We start from the raw sequence: 24,559 nt of genomic DNA, 5'->3' as shown, positions 1-24,559 counted from the left end.
AATTCTGTTGTTGTCTTAATAACATAGCACTGTGTTTGTGTCGAAAAGCTTTAATTTTAGCCACATAAAACTACAGTGGAGAGGTGAAAACTAGATGAAATCAGCTTACTGATTCTATCTAAAGTAGAAAGCACTACTTGTTACCATTTATGGCTACATAATAACTTCAGAGTTTATATAGCTTGAATTATAAAGTAGAAAATAAGAAAGAATAAGAAAGTGAAAGTCTGCTTTGCAAGAATAAAGGTGATCGAGTATGTATGCAGGATGATATACCTGATTTTCAAAGCCATAAACATGAAGTACATGTGTTTAGGAACACTGTGTGTGCCAGATGACAGCATGTTGTGCACATGTTCATAAAACCTAAAATGAAAAAGGGTGAAGGACAGAGCGCTTGGTCGACAAGGAGCTATAATCATAGCATACCTTCACTCAAGCATAGGGAGGAGGAGTGAGCAGACTTATAATGAAACTCATTTCAATTCCATTGTGCTTACACAATGCCAGTAAAGTTTGTGAGAACTTAAATCTTTAAACAGTTTAAGGAAAGCACTTTTTTTTTATTAGCATACCGAATGCTAAACAGTATTTTTTGACTTGGTGTGCAAACTGAAAAGTGTTTTCGTCAGTTTTTAAAATTTTACTCACAGTTTGGGGTCTTTAAGAGTTTTTCCAGGGTTTTTGTTTTTTAATGTTCATCCACCATTTTCTTAAACTTATCCAAATTCAGGGTCATGGAGGGTCTGGAGTCTGGAGTGAGAGGTAGGGTACACGCATCCATCCATTCTCTTCTGCTTATCCTTGTCAGGGTTGCAGGGGGGTGCTGGAGCCTATCCCAACAGTCTTACAGCGAGAGGTAGAGTACACTCTGGACAGGTCACCAGTCTGCTGCAGGGCTAACACATAGAGATAGACAACCATTCACACCTATGGGCAAATTAGATTTACCAATATACCAATTGGTAAATCCCCACTAACTGCACCAACCCTAGATTCAATTCAGTTGAATTTATATAGCGCCAAATGACAAAAGTCGCCTCAATGTTGCAAGACAAAGACCCTACAATAATATAGAGAAACTCCAACATTTAGACAACTCCCTGTAGGCACTCACTTTGGCTATAGTGGGAAGAAAGAACTCCCTTTTAACAGGAAGAAACCTCAGACAGAACCAGGGAGGAGCAGCCATCTGCAGTGAGGGGAGGAAGACAGGAAAAAAGACATGCTGTGGAAGAGAGTCAGACATTAATAATAACACATAATTAAATTGAGAGTGGTGTGTAAACACATGGTGAGTGACAGCCTACACAGGTTGGCAGTCTATTGCAGGGCTAAAAGAGTGAGGCAGACAACTATTCGTACTCACAGGCAATGTCACCTCACCAATTAAACTAACATCCATGTCTTTTACATGTACTGTAGGAGGAAACCCCAGAGTATCCAGTTGGGAGCCCATGGGGAGAACAGGAAAACTTCACACAATGGTTCTCAAACCAATCGATAGGTTTGACCCAGTACCTTCTTACTGTGGTGCTAACACCACATCGCCTTGCCGCCATTAAAATCTCCACTTACCAGTGGTGTCTGTGAAGCTGGACTATAGTTGAAGTATATACTCAGATTTAAATTACAAAAACAACAAGTAAAACCTTTCATACAATCAATACTTAGCATCGCCAGCTATCCGGAACGATTTTTAAGAGCTTTGGTTTTTTTGCTTTTTCATTTTTGTTTTTGTGTTGTTTTATCTTCCACGTCAGAGTTTACAATGGTTGCCTCTCTCAGGTTCTTTTCTGTTTACAGCTGCGGGGTTTTGTGAAGGCGAGCATTGATTTTAGTCCTGGGCTTGGCTTTGGTCTTCAGTCAAGACAGTGACTCTGTCTCGGTGGAGCTTTCGCCTCCAGCGGTGAATAAAAAGCACATTCCTCATTTTCTCCTTTGCCTGCTCTCGCTCGCACGGCCCCGCTGATGATCTCGCTCTCACTCGCTCCCGTTGACACTTATTTCAAACAATGCGCTCCTCCAACCCTTGCATTCATCAAAGTCTGACAGCCTTGTCAATATCCTGTGAAAAAAGCCATCTTGTGCCTCAACGGGAGGAACAAATGTGCTCATAAATCTAAATATGGACGAGGAGTTGTCAGGATTGTATGTAAAGCTATATGCAGTGATGTGGGTACTATGCACGAAATCTGTGCAAGCCATCTGTGGCCAGGCATGTCTTATGCCATCAAATTACTCACCCGTGTGTGGCACTTTCATCAGTACACGTAATTATGCTCTGCCAAGATTAAAGATTTGCCGACGTGATGATGGATGAAAGGCTCAGAAGATGAACCAGATTTAGATTAGCAGATACATTTCCACACAAGTCTAAGGAACATGTAGTCTGATACATAGACTGTGTAATTGGCCAATTTTAAGGACTCTTTTTAGGGATGCTTTTATACTTTACTGTGTATTGAAAGTACAGAAAACACAAAAACAATCACTAGCCAAAAGTTTCTAGTATTAAAAGCAGCTTACATGAAAACAAATTGACCTGTAACTCATCACTGTGCGTTGTTACTCTTATTTGCCCTGATTTGTGTTCTGGCTACAGTCAAGAGTTAAATGGGTATTGATTAACCTACTTGTTTCAAATACAGCTATAGTATTTGTTGTATTCAACAGTAGTTTTCATGAGGCTTTCAGAGTTGCTAATGGATCATTGCACAAGCATTGGAACAGCTAACAAATAATTAAGCTCTTGCAAAAACCTGTAGATTAAAGTCTTCTTGTTTCTACAGCGAGAAATAATAACCGGAAATCTCTCCAGCAGCCAAAAGCACCTTATTGTTTTGTGCTAAAAGAATCATCAGTTCATCAAGGGTGTGGAATTCAAGACCTTCAGCAATCTGGTTAATTGATTTGTCATTCATCAAAACATAAAGCAATTTATTTTAATAATTGATTAATGCTTGGGCAGAGTGAGAAGGTAATTGTCATTCATCATCATTTTCTGTCTTTTTCGTATAGGCGAAACAATGAATCGAGAAAATCATTCCAAGAGTGATTGATAATGAGAATAATCATCAATTGATCGCTTGGAAATTAATTTAACATTTACCCCAAATCCAAATGTGAACAGGTTTAAATTGCTGGTTGTATAAATGATTGTGTTTTTTAACTTTCAGCTAAAATTTTTCTGTCCCATAATTGTAGATATATTTGAATATACAATATAGATACATACATTGTACTACTATTATCAATACTATGTATACCAATACTTTCTGATTACATTAATAAGGACCACAAAAATTGTCCCTCAACAGGTATTTGTTTGAGGAAAGAAAAATAAAATAAAATGTTAGACAGTTACACTCACTTATGAAATAAATCAAAATAAAAGAAACGTGAAAGAAATGTGAAAATGAATGCATTGGATAGCAATAAAGATTTTCAAAATAAAACACCAGGTCTTTCTTTCAAAACCTTTTCCTTATACCTTTAAAGTGGAATGAACTTCACCTTTTCAGATCAACCAAACTCTCTTCCCCTGCACAATAAACAAACATGAAATCCTTTTATTTATTGAACTCTTACCTCTAAAAAAAAAAGTACCTCATTAAACTAAATATATTACTTTTAAACCTTTCATCAACTATATATTTTGACCTATTTTATTACCGTGAACTGCTTCTTTTTTTCAATTCTTTTTATACACAAATCTGAATAATTTCAGCCAAGTCTCAGCTATCTTCCTAATTGAAAAAGGAACCAGACAAGGTACAAAGTGATGCAGAACATACAAATATGCTGCAATAGTAAACTGTATGTAAAATGAGAGTTTCGTAGGAGTGTTTAATAGAGAGAGGCACTGAGGAGCTCCAGGGTAACGTGACTTAAATATATTGAAGCATGTTGATTTAAAGTAAACATGAATAAGAATAACCCAAAGCAATGGGGAATATTTCACAGACCTTCACAAGTGTAGGTGTAATAAACTGTGTGGGAAAATATCTCTTGGATCTCAAGTGAATTCAGCTTAGTTTTATTTATACAGTACCAAATGACAACAACAGTTGTTTTGTATACACAGTATTTTACATTGTAACTTAAAGACCCTACAATAATATGAGAGTAAACTCCTCACTCAGATGACCCCCTGTGAGCAAGCACTTGGCAACAGTGGGAAGAAAAAACTCCCTTTTAGAAGAAGAAGAAACCTCCAGCAGACCCAGGCTCAGGGAGGGACAACCATCTGCCACGACCGGTTGGGGATGAGGGGAGGAAGATGGGACACATATACACTGTGGAGGAGACTCAGAGATTAATAGTTCTGATTAAATGCAAAGTGCTGTAAAGAGTTTGGAATATCATCAGTTTATTCATCAAGTTTCCTCTGATTTGTAGACAGTTAGTTAGGTTTGGCCAGGCCAAGTCAGTGTCCTGTATGGTTCAGTTCCAAAGTGCTCCTAAATCAAACGAAGAAGTGAAGTTATCCAGTCGTGTTCACACAGGTGAATTCAAGCGTAGCAAAGTAATGGATGGTCTCCTTCTCCAGCATAATGAAAAATCAGAGCAGCTCCTCAGGGTAGGAAATTGATCAAGTTCAGGGGTGGCTTTCTATTTCCTTTGTCAAGGACAATCCCAAAGCAAATGGTATTTGCATGGAATATCAAAACCCCAGTTTTACTACTGCATGAAATAAAGAAATAGCTGTATTAAATGGCCAAAAGGGATATAAAATCAGCTCTCAAAATACCAGTATAGATTAGTAAATCCATACACTGATACAGTGCTTATGCTTAGTGTAGCAATTCTCACGCAGTCATGACTTTTTGATTTTTTATTTAATCATCAATTAAACAAAGTTACAATTCATATGTAAAATTCAATCTATTAAGGCAGAAATATGCTACATTAACTAAAGGTTTAAAACAATAATGTAAAGTCAACTTCACCTATCTAATTGGGGAAAATAGATGCCGCTATGCTAACGCATCAGTGGACACCAGGGCTGCAAGGATAATTAGCTGGTTAGCTCAACACAGCTCAACTGGGCTAAATTCACCAAGACACACTTCCAGCAAAGTGTCATCTCACACTTTAGTTATTAAAGATATGATGAACCATTTACAGAGCCTAAATAATGTGTTTGTACCTGATGTAGTACTTTATTTAGAAATTGTTAATGCATCATTCATAATGTGTAAAAATGTTGTCATTAAACATGCTATCCATAAGCTTATTAAGCAACACTTTATATCCATTCTATTAATTACATACAAGACAGGAGTAATGCTTTATAAATGCCATCTAAATGTTTAATAGTTTTCTAATCAGTGTTTTTCACAGGATGATTCCTTAAAAAAGGTTCAAATGTTCACTTCTCATGCACCAACAAAGGCTTTTTTGTCTCTTTTAAAATCACTTCTGAGCTTACCTGTGGTTACATTCAGCTGTCACAGTCTGTAAGACTTTGTATCCTGGGTTCTGGCAATTCAGACATATCTTTGACTGCTGTAAAATAGTTTCACTTTCAGGACACACACTACCATAGATCAGTTCTGAAGTTAAAAAGCAGTCAACCTCCAACAGTAACTGCTGTGATCTGCTGTCATGCAAGAGGTAGGTGGTACAGGATGGGAGGAAGTTTGATTTCTCCTCAGTCATCTGCAATACATATGGTAGTTTCTAACGCAGTGAAAAGCATTTAGCTCAATCAGCCATGCACGGTTGTGAGGTGGGGGGTGATACACAAAGGATGATTATGAGCAACTTCCCTCAGATAAAATGAAGAAATAGCATCGTAATCAGACAAATGCAATGAGGTGCATTACTTGTAATTACATCTGTTGGAGCTGAGAAGTAGTTGTTGGAACAACACCCAATTCAAACTCCCTGCTCTTGTTATCATCTAAATGCAAATTGTAGGTAATAAGAACCTCTGTCAATCTGCTGAAGTTCCATGCCAACTTGAAGAAACAGCAAACAGAAAAAGCTCTCTGATGTAGCTCTTTCTGTGCTCACTCTTTGGATTTCTGAAGACTTTTTATTTTGTTTTCCAGATACAACATTCACTCAGTTTCTTTTTCATCATATTCTTCCTCTGAAAGCGTTTGTCTTTCTAAAGTTTTTTTGTTTTTTTTTTCTGCTTTCTGTCTGCAAGGCATCCCTGAGGTGCGGTGAGCTATGCTGCTTACAAACTCGTGGCACTGTGGCGTCAATTCTGACTCATGACCCTTGTCACAAGTTAGTCCTTTCACACAAGAAACCAAACAGATTCAACTGATAACAAAAAAAAAGCAGCATGGGTGTTTCATTCAAATTTGTAAAAGGAAAACTTAATTTGTCACTTTGTTTGCAACCGCAAAATATCTTGGAGCTTGGCATCAAAAACTCCATTAAATATTAGTATCTTTTTGTCTTTCTTAAGCCAGTCTTTCTGTTTCAAACTTAGGTTGTTTCACCTGCCTGAACACGATCTCTCGACATCGTTTGACTGGCCTACTTGTCTTTCCCTCTTAGACTCTTTGGTTTCTGTTACAGGCCTCTATATTGTCTAAATAGAAAAAGTTTTTAACAATAGCATCTTGGTTACACAGTAGATGGTAGTGGTTTGTTGCTCAAATAACACATTTGGATTATGGGTAAGACACAGCGGCCACCCTGCTTTTATCCTTTACTGTAGTGTCAAATGTTGCAAGCCTATATGTGAATAACAATATTTGGAGGTGAAGAAAAATGGCTGGCAGATATTTCGACTAAAAGCGGTCTTAAAGATTTTGAAAGGCAGATGGCTCTGTGAGAGAAGGGCAATATGAAGGGTTGTTTCAGCCATCACAGATTATAGTGTTGGACTTGTACTGTTGCTACATCCACGCACGACACAACTGCCAAAGGGTGTGAGTTATGTACAGTAAACAGTGGCTTGTGTAAGAGGATGCATGTTGCCACGACGTCCCCTCAGGCTCACTGCGGTGCGTGGAGTGGCCGCCGTCATTGATTGACTTGGCAAGCTCACGGATTCTGTTTCCACTCCCCCGGGTCAATTTTGTCACCACATGTTTAAACCATTACCACTGATGTGGCATGAATGTTAAGATCCAGCAAAACCAGTGTTTGCCTTTAATGCGTAGCCTTCCCTGTTTTGTGTAGGCAGGCGTGCTGTGACTGGACAAATGTCAGTGTTCTCAGTGAGAAAAAGAAGGTGATCAGAAGGTTGCTGGCTTGTGCGCAAGGACAGATTTGGGCAAGTGTGTGTGTGTGTGTGTGTGTGTGTGTGTGTGAGAGAGAGAGAGAGAGAGAGAGAGAGAGAGAGACCCTCTAGGTGTGTGTATCTAATTATGCTCAGCATTACTAGAACCCTAATAAAGGGTTAAATAAATATATTTTTCACACTGGTCTATTTTGAATATTTTGGTTTTAGCCATATTTATATTTGCTTGAAATAATCCTGTATGGAGACAATAAATCTTAGGATTAAATAAAATCCTAAGATGTATTCTTTTTTTTTTCTACAAATCTAATTTACCAGTTGAGCAGTACTGTAGTAAGTAGTTGAGTATAAAGTCCAAATCCCCTGTGTGTTCTTCCTCGTCTATTATGCCTGCTACTAAAATTTTCCACTAAGAACTAGTATTATCCATCTTCAAGCCAGTGCTTCAATAATAAAACCAAACCCTGCAGAACTGTGGAAAAATGAAATAGATGCATTTGTTGGAGCTGGAACATTAGACTGCTGTTTAAGTTGTTGCACAGCGTTCCCGGGCTTTCCATGTTAAATGCTGTTTACTTTGGACTGAAGGCTGTGGGGTTGAGGAAGAGTGAGATCTGCACAGAGGGATGCTAAAGAGAGGTTTGGGGTGGGGGGGTAGGGAGTGCCGGTAACATTTTCCCGAATGAGAGTTGGAGAAAAGGAGCTGGGTGGAGCAGGGTGGGCCTCTTCAACGGTAGCCTGGTGGAAAACATTTATCTGAATGGCGGGAGACGGAGGGCTGACTCAGCCAGCGGGCACAGGAGGAATGGCTGTTAGCTTGTGAGATCTGTAACCCGTGGCGAAGGGAGGGAAAGCGTGTGTGCGTGTGCTCATAGCCACTAATAGGTGCAAGGGTGAGTGTGGGTGTTTATGTTTGCACCGTGTGCTTCTGTTTTTGGGTGTGTGCACTAAGACGGTTTAGAGTAACGGCAGTTGATGGAAGGGTTTGAGAGAAGGCATCTGGATAAAGCATTTATCTGGGGTACGGCTGCGAGGGTGGTAGGGAAACGAAGGTGGGGGCAGTCTGAGCTGGAAAGGGTCAGTCTGGTGGTGTGTGCCTTCAGCTGGTTCTCATTATGGAGCTAATGTGACACTCTGATCTCAAACACACACTGACTCTGCAGACCTGGTTTAAAGCCGGAAATGGGTTTTGAGAGGCCCCTGCACTGCAACCTCTGTATCACAGGTTCCCCCTCTTTGGAGACTAGAGGCCTTATTTACAGATAAGCCTCACCTTTAGATTTGGTCATGGAAAAAGTGTGTAGCTGTGAAGGTTGAAACTGATGTGACAAAGGCTCCTTTCAACATTTAACTATTGTGAGGAGAGAAAAATGTGGTGTTTTGGGTAACTGACATAAAGTTAAAAGGTACCCAGAGTTTGAATACTATCCACCTTACAACCAAATAAATCAAATTTTTTATTGTCTGTTACAGGGGTATCAACCATAAGGCCCGGGGGCCAGAATTGGCCTCACAAAGACTCCAGTCCAGCCCATTGTATGCCTTTGGGGAAATGTGAAGGAGTTTGTACATTTTTGCACTTTTAACTGTATTTTTAGAAGTTAGAAGTTAAAGCTTTTCCTTCCATAAAGACTTCCTCCATGGCTATTCATAACCACACTAATAATAGTTAAATAATTAAATGACAGAAAAGTTCCTGTTTTTTCACTATAACCTGTTTTTTTTTGTTGTTTTTTTACTGTAACTGTGTGTGTGTGTGTGTGGGGGGGGGTTACGGGGGTCCTCAGTTTAAGAAAAAAATATAATTTTTTTTTTAATTAACAAAAACTTTATGTTTTATAATTACAGGACAACCTGGACAATAACAAGCCAGGACGTCTTCTGTAATGTTCACAAAGCATTCTTTTGAAATTGCACTTCTTTTTCCCGGCCCAGGTCCGGCCCACTTAAGATCACAGTATGTGCCTCCCAATGTAAAATGACATACCTAGTCTGCTATATAGCATGGAGTGAAGTAGCAGCCAGGACCACATAAAATTGACAAATCATTTTCTATTTTGAATCAGTGAGACCCAAATGAGAGAAAGACATAAAAATAATTTAACTGATCTGTCTGGAACATAAAGCCATTTCTATCAAGTGTTCCCAGGCACTGGACCCCAGCTGAGCAAGGTTTCTTGGTTTAAGGTGCTAAATCTCATTCCCCGTGCTGACATATAAGTGGAATGATTTATAACAGTGAACTGCTACTCAGCAAAGTACGTTCCAAGCCACTGAAAAGCCAATGTCATGCTGATAATTAGCGGAGGAGTGACTGATGCGTGCAATCGTACTCATAACTGCAGTCATGAGGGTACTCAGTGCGAAAGCTGAATGGAGCTATTGATACTGTCAGAAATGACTGTTAACGATAAAAGAATTAGGATGAGAGCAAACACGCAGACATGTACTTTCAATACCCCCCAAAAAAAGTGTGGCTGTGGAAATTACACGACCAAACGGTGGTGCTGTCAAGTGTTCTCTTCTCATTCATACTTAAATTGTGGCAGTTCCAAAAATGCCTCAGGCACTCTCAGTAGTGTGCAACAGCGTACCAACCATATGTATTATGAAAACATTAAAACCCAAAGCATAACGGAAGACACAAACCTCAAGAGCATAGTTTGGAGATATTAAGTGAAATATTAATTGTAGGGGGAGAGTTGAGGTGCAACACAGAAACACAGGCCCCTTGTGACTACTTATCTAACTAAGCTTGCAAACTGAAAAGAATACTAAAATGTCTCCTTTGACCAAGATGCTCTCTACTCAGTTGATATAAGTGAAAAATTGGGGGGGAAGAGCCTATTTGAATTTAGTGTAAGCTAAATGAACTGGGAGCAGGAGCTATTTAGCTTAGCCTGCTATGCTGCTACATATATTAGCCATATGCCCTTCAACTTGTAGCATTTATATGCAAACTAAAATTTGTTTGTGGAACACTGAGGTAGAGATATGTTGGCATACATGTTATTTACTGTTATCAAAACTACCTAATTACTTTTTCCAGCTTTGTCCTTTTATGCTAAGCTATGCTAACTAGCCTCTGGCTAGTTCCACCATACTTAGAGGCAGATTATCCTTCTCGAAAACAACCAAATAGGTGTATTTAAGTTAGATACAATATACTGCAAGTGTGATAAAGAATTATGGAAAGCGGTATCAAAAAAATATAAAAAGATATCCACAGAAACTTTCTAAACACCTCCTGTGCCTCATTAAGCTAAACACAGTACATTCAGGAAATAAGCTGATACATGTACTTCCAGTAGATTTTTTGGTTCCTGAGGATAACCAAAGAGAAATTGAAAATAAAAAGTAAAAATGAATAAACTAAAAACTTTAGCCAGCACATGGGAATAGTTAACTTTAAATGTGTGTCATAGATTCAGCATCCACAAGTGTGCAGTGATGCAAATTTCATCACCAGATGATGAGCAGGAGGCTCCAAGCAGACAACCACATACTGGCTAATTTTGGATTAATCTGCACAGAGACTGCACTACCATGTGCCAACTACCTATGCACCCTTCAGCTGGTCTTCCAGTGGACTTAAAAGAAATATAACAGGAATGGCTACTGGTCCATGGAGCCTGCAGTTGTGTATGTCCAAAACCGAGCATAATCCCCACTTCAGGGCTTCTGCCAAGAGAAGTTCCCCAAGAGGTGGATGAAAAGTTGCTAAAAAGTTCCATTTAATATTAACCGTGATCTTTTTTCAAAACCTCGCTAAGCTATTTGTTGACTAAACCTGAGGAAAATGTAACTGAAAACTGAAAATGTTTCCTCCAGAGATGGACTTTGATGTGTGCTGTGGACTCATATCAGCATACTGATATGGGCTGTATCAGATAAATCATAATGATATGGGGGGGGGGAAAGATTCTGTTATGGGAAAATTAGGGGTTTATGATGTCTATTAATTAAATCCAGACTTTAACCTGGGTATGATGTGGTATCACACTTTGAAACAGGGGCTTAAAATAACCGACATTAAAATAATTCAGTTTAATTATCCGTGCTAATCGCGACATAACAACAGGACACAGAACCTCTTTGCGTTCCCATTTTGTGTTGACATTGTAAATGTTAGAAACTTAAGAGGCTGTCCTTAACTGCGTGCTAATTTCCTGCTGCTATTACTCTTTGATCCATCAATGCTGTGGGGGAAAAAAAGGCCCAACCGTTCTAGCTACCCATGTATTACATGCTGCGCTCTCAGTTTATTCTTTCACCTTTAAGCTTCTTTTCAGTCAAGCACTGTAGGTTAATGAAAATCCTCAGTTGGCCTCTAATTAGATTTCAGATGTGAAAGCACAGAAGGACAGTACACTTTCTGTTCCGAACGATGCAAAAGATATCACTGTAAAAAAAAAAGTAGATTTGATAGTTTGTATGCAATTTCTTCCTTCCTGTGTGCTCCCTTGACACGCTGTTGCAGTCACTTCTCACATGTGAGACTTCATTAAATGTCCTTCAGCTCCATAAGCAATTTCAGGAGCTGAGGGAAAACAGAGAAAGTCATAGCTACATGTATAAATAATCACACGTTAGAATATCTCTTTCAAAACATGACAGAAAGTGTGTGTGCTCAGGCGTAGTGTGGGTCATTTATTGTTAGGGGAATTGCAGGTTGAAATCCTATGAGGCGGTCCACTCCTCTGATGTCACGGAGAGATTATTTTAACAGGACTCACTGAGCGGGACCATGGCGGTCCATGGTTTCCGTAGCTTAGCTGGGCTGACAGTGGCACGCTTTGTATTAGTCGGTCATAAACTACAGCACAGCCCCAAATCACTACAATGCATCTGTTCATGGCTATGTTTATCTTACAATGCTGTTCGGTGAGTGACATCATCAACTGAAGTCATTAGGACCGACACGTCTTTTAGCCGAGTTTTAGGAGCCAAGAGACCAAATTAATCAAACACCTTAGTGGTTGGCAAATTGAAATTCAGGAAAAGCATAGCTTGAAAATTTGAGAATGCCCCATTGTGTGCTTTTAAACTACCATAAATATATCTTTGTCTGCTGTGGCCTGAAAGAGTTCAGTTAGCATTTAAGGGGAATGAAGCCCAACTTTTGAGGGGATATTTTCCCTGGATGCTGTGCAAGAGAGTGTACATGCTGTAAAAAGGTGCTCATGGCAACTTTCTGGAGTATACAACAAGACTGTTCTTTGGTTTTCCAGTCATGGGATTGGATGTTACGCAGTGGTAGGGTACTCCCCTAGAACCACGGATTTGTTCTTCTTTTTTTCCTTCTTAAACTCTTTAAAATGTATGACTGAAGAAAACAAATGGGCAAAAAAGATAGAAATATCTCTGTCAGTTTTGTGTGTTTTTATTTATTTATTTATTGGAAAGTCATTAGTCTTCACTTACACAAATTAAAGAGACTACCACTTTTATGTCTTTCCAAAGAGAGAGCTTTGCCTTTCATTCTGCATAGAGACCAAGCTTTTCAGACCAGAGCACAAATCCAGACAGCATGAGTCTTTCACATCCTCCACTCCGTGCTTTGTCACAAGTCCATTTACCTAAGCTAAAATTACATTGCACTTCCATTCTCTTTTCACAGAGAAAGGTCATAATTTTTCGTTGCTGCCGCTACCCCTTGTCTGTTTTGTAAGCGTGCGTTTTATAGAGAGACAGCCTGAAAAGTTGTAGGTTATTGCCAGGGAGGAGGCTTCCAGCTGTGGCCTCCACAAGCCTTTTTTTAAAGTATTGTACCTCTTCAATCTGGCTGTGATTGGAGTGTCTCAGAGGGATGCAGAAGTAGATAGGGATTTGAAAGGGAGGGAGGGGGCTAGAATTATGCAGCCTGCTTTCACACTAGCATAGCTGGGTCTGAGAAATGGCTCCTTAAAGCCTGTAAAAGTGCGTCCCTGGTGACTTCTGAAAAGTCTGGAAGGGGTCCTCATAAAGCAGCACTGTCAAGGTATGTAGAGTTGTGGCTCAGCTCTCTGCTGTTTAACAGCGCCGGAGTTAGGACTATTGTCTTATGGAGAGTGCTGTATCCAGAGTCTCTAAATGTTTTTGCCAAAATGCTCACTTCCTGAGCACATTTTAAGAACATTTTCTTCTGTTGGATTTTTTTTTTTTTTTTTTTTTGAAAACTGTATTAATATAGTGAATCTGAATGTTTATTAAGGGATGGCAATGTCATCCAGTGGTTAGCACTCTTGTCTTACAACAGGAAGATTCTTGATTTGAACCTCCTGGCTGGGTGGGGCCAACAGCTGGAGTTTGATGCTCCCACCAAGTGGGTTTTGACATATAGTTATGACTTAAAGCACACCCTATATCAAACTTATGGTATATCAAGAATATTATGTTAATTATATAATGCTGCTTTGATTATGCTCAGCAGCGTATTTTATTTAGCATCTGTCAAAGCAAAGAATTGGAGGGAGGTGGCTGGGGTGGATGGTGGGCATATAAAACACAGGCTCTGTAACTGTAGTAAAGGATAGTAAAGAAATCAATTTAAAGAAAGGTTGCAGCTTTGGTGCAGTGTTGAAACCCCATCCAACCTCTTCCACTATGATATTTGAAATACTCACAGCTGATACTTGGCATTTTGGTTTGATAAATAACAATAAATGATCAAGACCGTTCACTTAGCTGATTAGTTGTAATGTGCAACTTCTCCTATTGCCTTCCAAACCCTAACAGTACGTTGAGCTGTCTGCAGAAACAATTAGAAAACAAATGTTTACCACAGAGCTAAGTGCTATTGACCCTTGCAAAGGATTATAATTGTTTCATGGTAAGGACTGAGTTGCCATGTGGCAAAAACAATATTGCACTTATAAGCTCTCAGGCTCTATCTGTGGTTAACAACACTCTATTCTTCATATCCTTGAGCCATCATGCCCTGTTGCAGTAGGCAAAACCCAGCAAAGGAAAGAAATGGCAAACATAACCTCTATTTATAGCCAAGCTAACCATAGCTTAACCATGGGTTACGCAAGTAGGTGGTTTGTTTGGATTCCAAGCAGTGTTACCATGGCAAAATTTGAGAAGAGAACCACACACAAGGTCCTTTCTTCTGCTAAATATTTCAAACAAACAGAATAAGTACAATAAATAAAATAGCATTATTCTGTTTATGCAGTTAACACAAACTTCAAGGATAGCGGTTTTCACAATTTTCTGCATATAGTTTAAAGATTTCCTTGAGTGACTGTAATGAGTCATTTAGCACCCTGAATCCTTACTTCATGTGTATCTGCCAAATCTTCACACTCACTTAAAATAGGACTAAAGCGATTCTGACTGATCAGTACGGACATGTCACAGGACACAAAGTCAACTCACTGTCTCCAACCTTCCGGCACTTGTGGTCAGCGTGTCTCTCTTCCCTATAGCTTTTCCGGACATGTGTCACTAGACTGGGACCAAAAGAGGATAGAGAAGAGGAGGAGGAAAGGGAGAGGAAGACAAAAGGGTAATTCATCCAGCGATTCTTAAAAGGGAGGAAGACTCCGTTTCCTCCAAGCATTATAAATACAAGTGCAGTCAGTCATCAAATTATAGCCATCTGCATTGGCCTGAGACCAGGATTCTGCCTGACACAGAATGGTTTGTGTTAAAGTGGTGTTAAGGGGGTGTGGTAGTTGAAGCTTATCAGAGACTGTGCTCTTGGGTGGTTAAACTTCAACACACAGACTGACACCAAGTGTGGCAGAAGAGCCACAGCTCCAGCCTACACCCTTTGGGAGCGATGATGTTCCTTTCTGTATGATGATGCGTTGTCAGCAAAATCCCCTCAGCTAGTTCCCATCTACATCCAGCACCGAGTGCCTGGAAGATGGAGACTGTGGCTTAGTCTTATACTGCAGGAGAAGAGAAGAGGTTTGTGTGATGCACAATTCCTTTTCTGTCATCCTGGAGGTATCTCTTTGCAAACATATTAGGAAGTGTTAACACAGAACAGGTTTAACCAAGGGTGCAGAGACAAAAGAAGTGTCACAGAGCGAGACATTTATACAGATAGCATGTTGAAAATGTGCTTTTCCTACATGAAGCCTATTCTACACAGAGCTTTACACAGCTTAGATGGAGAACTAATGAATTCCAGGTCCAGGTACACTGCAGAGAGTAAAGCTTTTGTGTGTATCATTAGAAAATGTGCTCCTTTTTCCTGAAGGCAACAGCAGCAAGCTGAATTTGAACCAGAAAATCCCCAGGCAGAATTGTCTTGGCATCGCTCTCTCCTTCAGCTTTTTATCCCCATGCTCAGTGAACAATCCAACAAAAGCTCGGGTTTAAGAACCATGGAGCTCATTGCGATTTTCTTTGTTAATGCAATTGCCTGTAAGAAAAGATTCTGTTCCCCCATTTTTCAGTTTCAGCCTAGAGGGTCCTATGCAATTAGCGCTAGTATTTCATTTAGAATACCTTAGCTTTACCAAAAACTCTCTGAACTGTACTATAATAGCCTCTGGCGCAGTCAGTAACAGCTAACGACAATAGACTCCAAAAAGTGACATTTTGAAAATGAATGATGTGTAACTGCAACAATTTCGTCCAACTCTCTTGTACAAATGACATTCCATGTTCTGTAACATTTCCTTGTTGAGTTGTCAGGGTTGATTTCATTGTCATTTAGTAGGCTTTCTGATTTTTTTCACTTTCTTTGTTATTATTCACACAGTATACATTACAAAGTTTAACATGTGATAATGTCAAATCCACTTCTTGTGATATCCGTGGCGTTTCTGTGACTGCGAAAAGTCTCTCTGTGTGCTTGGCCTTGTGCTTAGACCATTCATCACTGACTTTGCTCATGACAGAGCAGCCCTGGAACCAAAACTAAATGCCTCTTAGTTAAAACGCAGAACCGTGGGCGTGACGATAAAAGCTTTGCTTTCGTTCTTGCTGACATCAAAATGATTGTCTTTGTTTACATTTTCAATGTTTGTTGCAGATCCGCAATGGAAAGGCTCACTTACAGGATGAGAGACAAAAGGACAAAGTTAGCCTTCAGTGTTTTGAAGTTGGCAGCATGACATTAATGTAGACGCAACCCAGACATGGGCTGTCCTTTACAGACACACACACACTCATTTGTTTCAGTCCCGAGAAAATACTTTTTTCCATTTATAGTTATGAATGTGAATTCTCGAGCCTGTCATATTTTCTTCTCCTCTCCTTTATGCCCTATCACACAAAACCTGCTAGGTTAGTCAGTGCTACTGTTGATTTTGAGGGAACGTTTTGTCCCTCATGATCTCCCAGGAATTTACGAACTTTGACACAACACTGTCTCTATCTCTCTGCTGGACTATTCCAAATATTCCAAAGCATTAGCATTGGCCAATCAGAACATTGCTTTCTTCACTGTGAGCTTCTGTGTCTTGGACTATCACCCTTGTGATGGCAAGTGGGCGACTAATTCTATATCTCTTGGCTAAAGCCATGGAAAACCCATGGCTGAGGAAACGGGTTCTTGGAGGCGGTCCAGTTTAATTTCAGAGCATGTGCACTGGAAAATAATTGACTTCCTCCCTGGTTTACATTTTGTCAAGGGCTCGAAAGAGCACAGTCCGAGGCAGGTGGCTGAATTAGCATATCATTGAAAATGAGACAGCTCAAGCCTGGGAAATCCTGCTCCCCATGACTCTATGTGCCCGGAAAAATCTCCGCAGGGGTAATGACTGATGTCTCAGTGAGAGAATCCCTTTGAGGCCACCGGAGCTCCTCTTCAGCCAGGAGCAGCTGGAGGACACCTGATAATATAGAAATCAGTGCCTGAGAAAGTTGCACTGTAACATGAGACTGTATTAAAAAAATGCTCCTCTAATTGGTTTCGCCAAACTTCCACATCAGAATTCAGGGAGTTGCCAGTCAGCAGTTATAGGATGAGTTAATAATGTGTCATCCTGCGCAGGTGTCTTTTTGTGTGGGCCACTGTAGTAGGCCATGTTATGCTTCCACAATGCAGACAATGCAAATGAGGCTATTTTATGTTTAGCTACAAAATGTTTTGGTGCCTTTTCCTAGCAAAATCACAAACAAGACATATGGTGCAAAGTGAAAGAAAATACTGTCTGTGTATGTATGCAGGGTATAAAAACAGAAATGTCTTTGATGTCTAGGATAATATGATCCATATATCATACTTTCAGATGCTATAACCTACATTCACTCTTCACAGAATCCTACTTTGGGGACAGCTTCTGCCATTTAAACGCCTTTCAAGATGTCTCCACCTTCCAGTTGTCACTAAAGTTCAAGACAAGTCGACGAAGCGGGCTGCTACTCCTGGCTGCTGGAAACGAGGACTACCTGTTCCTTGAGCTCCAAAATGGGAAAATACAGGTGCGGATTTAGCCATGGCAATAATCTGAGCCCTTAAAACTCTTTTTAAACAAAGCAGTGTTTGCACCTATTGGACAACCAATTCAATAACAGAGCAGCTGTTCAAAAGAAAAGGCTAAAACAGACAACTGCATTTCTATTTGCAGCTCTATGGAAGAAGCAAGTCTAAGGACTCAGAAAGAACGAAAAGCACCTTGAGACCAGCATAACTTATTGTATTTGTAGAGAAGTGTAGTTCCACACTTCAAGAAACTTCAGCTACAGTGCGAAATATGTTATTGTCAAAGTCACCTTTGCATAGTACAGAGTGTCCTGTTTCAGTATGTTTTGTTATAGTGAAATAATAAGCAGCTAAAGTGATTTACACACAGAAAAGACCTCAAAATAGTCATTTCATCAGGATAATTTGCGTAATTTCTCACACATTAAAATCCCAAAGACATCACGAGTGAAATTACTAGAAGAAACAGAATGTGCAATGGGTTATGAACCGTGGGACTTTTAAAGTAGTCGTGAACTCTGTTTCAATTCAATAAACTATTACATCTCATCAGGTGTCCCTCTAAAACAGGTGGATTGATTCTTTTGGGGGTTTTTTGTCGTCTCTAGTTCTCTCACTTGAATGAAAACTGTTTATGTCTATAATAAATAAATAATAAATTAAAGCAGTAAAATTCTCATCAGCTGCGGTGCGACTGAGACATACAGACTTTCCCCAGAAGGGACAATATTGCTGCATTTTCAGTGAGGAGAAATCAAAGGTTATTTGTAATAAAAGGAAATATTACTAGTCGACGTTTTTCAGGGATACATTGAACAAATAGAGTCAAGGCTCCACAAAAATGAAATTGCCTTATCTGTGTGTGATGTTGAAGAATCATGTAGTTCAACATTTTTTAAAGAACATTCTGATTTCCGATTTTATTAGTGAAACTTCTGGGAATTAATTCATTTTCTAAATGAATTAATTAATTCACTGAAACACTTCTTAGTCATTTTCTTGGGTTTTGTCATGAACTGCTTGAATGTTCTATATTGTTAAAAAATGTAAATTAGTCAAATAATTAACCTGCAATCAATTGTAACTGACAGGATCTAGCAATGAATATGACCACAGTTTAAAGCATTTTATATAATTGCTATGTGTTCATTTACGACAAAACGTTTGAGGCAACCACTCATTTCTTTATATTTCTTGAAAAATGGGAAATTGATGGAGTGTCTTATTGAACCCAGGAAATACAAAGATACATGAAAATACAGTATATAAGGGAAAAAACTGCTTTTTATTCTGTTCTCTGACTAGATGATCCCACACTGCTTGAAGAATGTTGAGGTCTGGGCTTTGGGGAGGCCAATACATGACTGACAGTGTCACATTGTGTGTTTTTCTGTTCTGGTATTCTTTTAGTGAATTGGCAGTATCATAGTCAAGCTGAAAAGTGAAGCCATTGCCAAACAGACAGCTTTAAGATGGCACTGCATGGTGTAAACTGACAAATCTGACTGTACTTTTCTTCTTGCCTAATTCCATCAATTTTGACAAGATCCCGAACACCGCTGACTGAAATGCAGCCCCCAAACCATGACTCTCTACATGCTGATGATTTAAACCAAAATTTACAAATTTGGATTCATCCCTCCATAAGAACTGTTCCCACTGATTTTCAAACCAGTTCTTGTGTAATTTGGCGTAGCTCAACCTTTTCTCCTCATTTCCTTTCCTTAAGGACACACACCATTCCAGTAAGACCATTTCTGTGGATGCCTCAGCAAACAGTAGATGGATCAGATGCATTTCTGAAGTCCTGTGTAGGGTCTTTGCTGGATTCTTTGTATTATGTGTAGCCACAGTACTGGATCATTCCTTAAGTTAGATGCTTTTTTAATGCTTTAGTGAGTCATAGGTTAGTGTTAAGTAGCTCAACAAACAAATAATGAAAAGCATTCTTTTGAAAATGGTCAGGTACAAGGACTGGACTGAAAAAAAAAAAAAAGCAGCCAATGTCAAAAAAAGAAAGTCTTCAAAATGATTGCTCAAGACCACAAAGGAGGGGTGACTGAAAACCTTTGCACAGTATATAGGGGTTTTTTATAACCTTTTTTAGTAAACCATACTGAAGAAAGGCATTAATGTTAAGTATGTCCAGATAAGAGTGCAGAGATAAATTCATATATTAGCAGCTCCAATTAAATGCACACACATAAATACCCAGTGTTCCACAATATACAAAAGATGCAATGCAATGTAATTTTTCAAATGAAATAAATGATGTTTGTTTTCACGTAGGCTCGGATGAACATGGGGGCTGGTGAGGTCACGCTGTCCTCATCTGAAGGAGCATACATGAACAATCTTCTGGACCAGAAAGTCTCACTGACCCTGAAAGAAGGCAGGCTTACCATGACAATTAATGATGTCTTTTCAACATATGTTCCTGTGAGCAATGACGGGGGGCAGCTCAATATTGACCAGGGCATTTGGCTTGGAGGAACTGGAGAACTGAATACTTCATACCTTAGCAATGCCATTACTCCTTTTCGTGGCTGTATGACTGAAGTCAAATTTCAATCCCATCAATTTGATATTCTTACTTCAACGTTTAAACGATGCCAAGACACAAAGGAAGCCTGCAGCAGTGAGTTTGAGGCTGGAGATGGCGAGACCACCAGTTTCAGCACCCCTGATTCTTTTATATCCTTCTCCACCTGGAGTGGAGGTAGTGGTTCTCGAAGGGCCTTGGAATTTCTAATGAAAACCACCATTGAAGATGCCTTACTTGTTTTCCATCCTGGCCAAGATTCTGACTTCATTGCTGTTGGTGTTGTGAAAGGCTATCTCAAAGGTTTACTAGACCTCGGTAATGGTATTAAGGCCCTGAAGAATATGCAAGTGAAGCTGGATGATGATCAGTGGCACAGAGTTAAGATCGAGATCAGTCAGGATTCTTTTGTTCTTAATGTAGACAGCCAGTCTTCCTCCATTTCCCTTGACCCATCACAAAAACTGGATTTGGTCGGAAGCCTGTATTTAGGGGGCATCCAGGCAAAAATGAAGGAATCCTTCCATGAGAATGGGCCATTAAGTCGCATCTATCAGGAAGATTTGACAGACGAATCCTTCATTGGATGCTTGGGAGAAATTAAAGTGAATCAGAAAGACAGAAACCTGCAGGATGCTTTGGTGACCAAAGATATTCATGTTAAATGTGAAGGAGAGGACTATGACTACTCAAATTATGAAGGGGAATTAACCTCAACCTCCCCTACCATCAGTACGCCACATATTTATGTTGACTTTAATCAACAACAGCACTGCTACCCAACAGAAAACACGACAGAGTTATTTAGAAATGTGACCAAGCTTCTAGATGTCACCCCATTACAAGTGCCAGAAGGTGGAGAGGTTTTTCTTGATATCAACAACTTAAACCCTACATTTGACCTCAGTGCTGCAAACATGCAACAGTCGCAGATTACCTTTACTCTCATGAGTCTTCCCTCGTATGGCTTGGTGGATATGAACATTAACAGACAACACATTCAAAAGTTTACTCTTCTTGATATTGTCGATAAGAGAATCAAGTATATGCATGATGGAAATGAAAGGCTTGCAGATCAAATCTATTTAGAGGTGGTTGCTCAAAGCAATTTCTACCTTCCAGAATGTTTAAAAGCTCCTCACAATTATGTCCTCCCAATTGAAATTCTTCCAGTTAATGATACACCACAACTTGATATAGAGGAAATCTCCATCGCTGAAAATGGCCGCACTCTTTTGAATACCAACATCATGAGGTTGTTGTATTTCGGCTTCAATTGTTCTGACTTAATTATAACTGTTACTTCAGAGCCTCCCGAGGATTTTGGTTACTTAGAAAACAGATTGAAACCAGGAGTAAGCATCTCAGAGTTCGCTTGTAAGGACCTGGAAGATGGAAATATTTATTTTGTACACAGAGGCGGTAGTACTGGTATGATGACCTTAAACGTGCCTTTTGAAGGATCATCAAGCCTTTTTACTACTTTTAGGTTGTCCGTGATACAACCGGATTTAACCATTGTCACTAACTCTGGCCTTCTTTTGTCACAAGGAAGCAATGCATCCATAGACAATCACAAGCTGGCTGCTCTCGCTCATCCTCGTAATGGCGATATTGTGTATAACATCACACAACCTCTAGTGTTTGGAGAACTGCAGATTCTGACAAATGATGGAGTGTACAAACAAGTCACAACTTTTCATCAGTCTGATTTAGATCAGAAGCGCCTTAGGTATGTCAGCACAGACTCAAGTGACCAGGAAAATACTGTGTTGGAGCAGATCCAATTCAGCGCTCATCTGGGGCGGTTCTCTCTCTGGAACAATACTTTTGCAGTCATGATTTCCCCTGCTGAAGTGAAGGTTTCTCAGCTGGTACCACTGGAAATGGAGGCTGGTGAAGAGCAAACAATCACAGACCTTCAAGCTGAAGTCCTTGACAAAACCCCAGACCCCAAGACAATCAAATACATCCTCATTACACCCCCGACACTGGGTAGCCTCCTGTTGTCAGAAAGAGAGCTGGGTGAGGGTGACATGTTCACCCAAAAAGATATTTTAGACAATGCCGTTAGCTACAGGGCCCGGGTACGAAGAGCTGTAGATACTAGAGATCAGTTCCAGTTCAAAGTCTTTGCTGAGGATCAGCACTCTCCTCTGTACACCTTTCCGATCAATATCATTGCCAGCGCGGATGCCCCCGTTTTGACTAATAAGAAGTTGGTTGTGTTGGAGGGCAGTGAGCATGCTCTTAACAAAAACTACCTTTGGCTAGAGTCTCCAAGTTCTGTTAATTTCGTGTATCGGGTGACTCAAGAGCCAAAGCATGGGCGGCTAATAAGGGATTCCCCACCTGGAGTTGCTAGATTTGAGGGGGCGATAAGAGTTTTTAGTAATGAAGATATTGAGTCTGGAAGGCTCGTTTACAAGCACGATGGCTCCAAGACAAGCAGTGATGAGTTCCATTTTTTGGCAAATGAAGAAAATGCAGAAGGAACTGTGAGCGATGTTTTCAGAATATCAATCTATCCCAAAAATGAGCATGCCCCTGTGAGGACAGTGGATAAAGTCCTCAATGTGGTCCGTAACGGTCAGCGCCTGCTAACAACAGATGTCATTCAGTTCAAGGACAATGACTCGGGTTTCAATGACAGTCAAATCGTCTACGCTCGTGAGGGAATCCTTTCGGGCAATATTGTCTCAACATCACAGCCATCACAACCCCTTTTCCGCTTTACACAAGCCGACCTGAAAGATAAGAAAGTCTTATTCATTCACCACGGAGCAGATCGGGAGCGCTTTTCACTCCAGGTGTCAGATGGCTTCCACAAGACCACTGCGGTGCTTGAGATCCAGGCAGGTGAACCCTACCTGCGAGTGGTGAACAACACAATCATCGTCATCGATCACGGAAGCACCAAAACCCTTAATACCACCCTGCTGAGTGCAGAATCCAACATGGACATCAGACATGACAGTGAGATTACGTTTCAGATTACATCCCCACCCAGGGATGGCAGAATTATTGTGAGTGGGATTGAGGCATCAGTGTTCACCGAGGAAGACCTGAAAAAGGGTGTAGTGTCATATGAGCACAATTATGAGAGTCTGAGGTCCAAGGACTCCTTCAGCTTCACTGTGCAGGCAAATGGACATTCTGAAGAGGGCACGTTCAGGATTAAAATATTTAAGCAAGGTTACTTGTCTGAGCCTGAGGTGGTCGTCAATGCCGCCATCACTTCTTATGAAGGAGAGCACACCGTAATCACCAATGATCATCTCAAGGTACTGTTTACTGATTCTGTAATTACAATACTTTTTTGTATTAAGAGAGCAACAGTTTGCTTTGCTGACATTCAAGTTGTGCAGCACGTATTTGCTTTTATTTAATAAGAAAGACTATGTAGTTGATATGATCTTCATATGACAGAAATATTGTCTTTAGAAACATATTTTCTCTTTGTGAAAAAGATCTTTCCCATGAGTCACCAAGCATACCCCGCTTTAAATCTATATTATAACCACATGAAAGCAGGGCTAAATATGACTTTACAGTCGCTGCTTTTAATTTGGTTTATGTACTAAATTGCACTCTATTAAGTGCAGAAAACAGAGCACTAAGTATCCCCCGAGGAGCTTCCTGAATCCCACTGTAATTTATAAGATGAGCCTGCATGCAGTTCATCATGGAAGCAATTAATGCAGTTTAAAATGCTGATCCATTCATTGCAAGATATATGTCAGACCTTGACTAAGGTCTAAATAATAAATAAAAAAACCTGAACATACACTGGTTTTACAGTACGAGATGCATATTAAATATACAGTGCTGACTGCACGGTATACACAGTACTGAAATATGTGTTGAACAAAGCCTTGACAGAATGGCCTTTACAAGAGGTAAAATATTGACTTTATTTCTGGGAGTTTTTCCAATGTGTGTGTCTGTACAATGAAATGAAAAGCGGTATGATCTTTTGAAATATTGCCGTATGTGAGCACGGCTCCTAAAGACTCCAAGGCTCCGCGCAGGCTCGAGATTAAAACTTCTCAAAGCGAGATGACCATAAATCTGCCTGCGCGTAAATCTGCAGCACGGCTCTAACTGTTGCCAAATGTCACAAATGTGTATTGAAGTTTCTGTTCACAATGCTGTCTAACAATGTGTCTTAAGTCTATATTAGACACTATAGCAGGGCTATTAATTATATATTGAGAACTAAAAATACAACTAAACTGTTTTAATGCAACAAAAGAACAACTTTAATTATATTTGTGTACTCAATTGTGGATGTTCAAACAGGGGAACAACACCGCAAGTAAATCTAGCTGCAGTTTTTAAGTGCTGCCACTTCCAATCTATATTTTCCAGAATTTTAGCCAAGTAGCTAATTTGTTGGTTTTGCTAACTCTTGAGGTTGTGCAATATTCTTTAATTT

The 24,559-nt window shown here is 39.8% G+C and overlaps 1 protein-coding gene across 1 annotated transcript in view; it reads left to right on the top strand.

The window, feature by feature from the left end:
• The window catches only part of cspg4 (chondroitin sulfate proteoglycan 4), a 77,413-nt gene that overhangs the window by 28,930 nt on the left and 23,924 nt on the right, over window positions 1–24,559 (top strand). The window contains exons 2-3 of the mRNA XM_019361821.2: window positions 17,415–17,578; window positions 19,869–23,405. Coding sequence (XP_019217366.1) covers window positions 17,415–17,578; window positions 19,869–23,405 — 3,701 coding nt within the window. The remainder of the gene's footprint in view (window positions 1–17,414; window positions 17,579–19,868; window positions 23,406–24,559) is intronic.

This window comes from Oreochromis niloticus, linkage group LG7, assembly GCF_001858045.2.
Source record: "Oreochromis niloticus isolate F11D_XX linkage group LG7, O_niloticus_UMD_NMBU, whole genome shotgun sequence".
Classification (NCBI taxonomy): domain Eukaryota; kingdom Metazoa; phylum Chordata; class Actinopteri; order Cichliformes; family Cichlidae; genus Oreochromis; species Oreochromis niloticus.
Note: the sequence above shows the minus strand (reverse complement) of the source record. Positions and strands in the feature narration are given on the sequence as shown.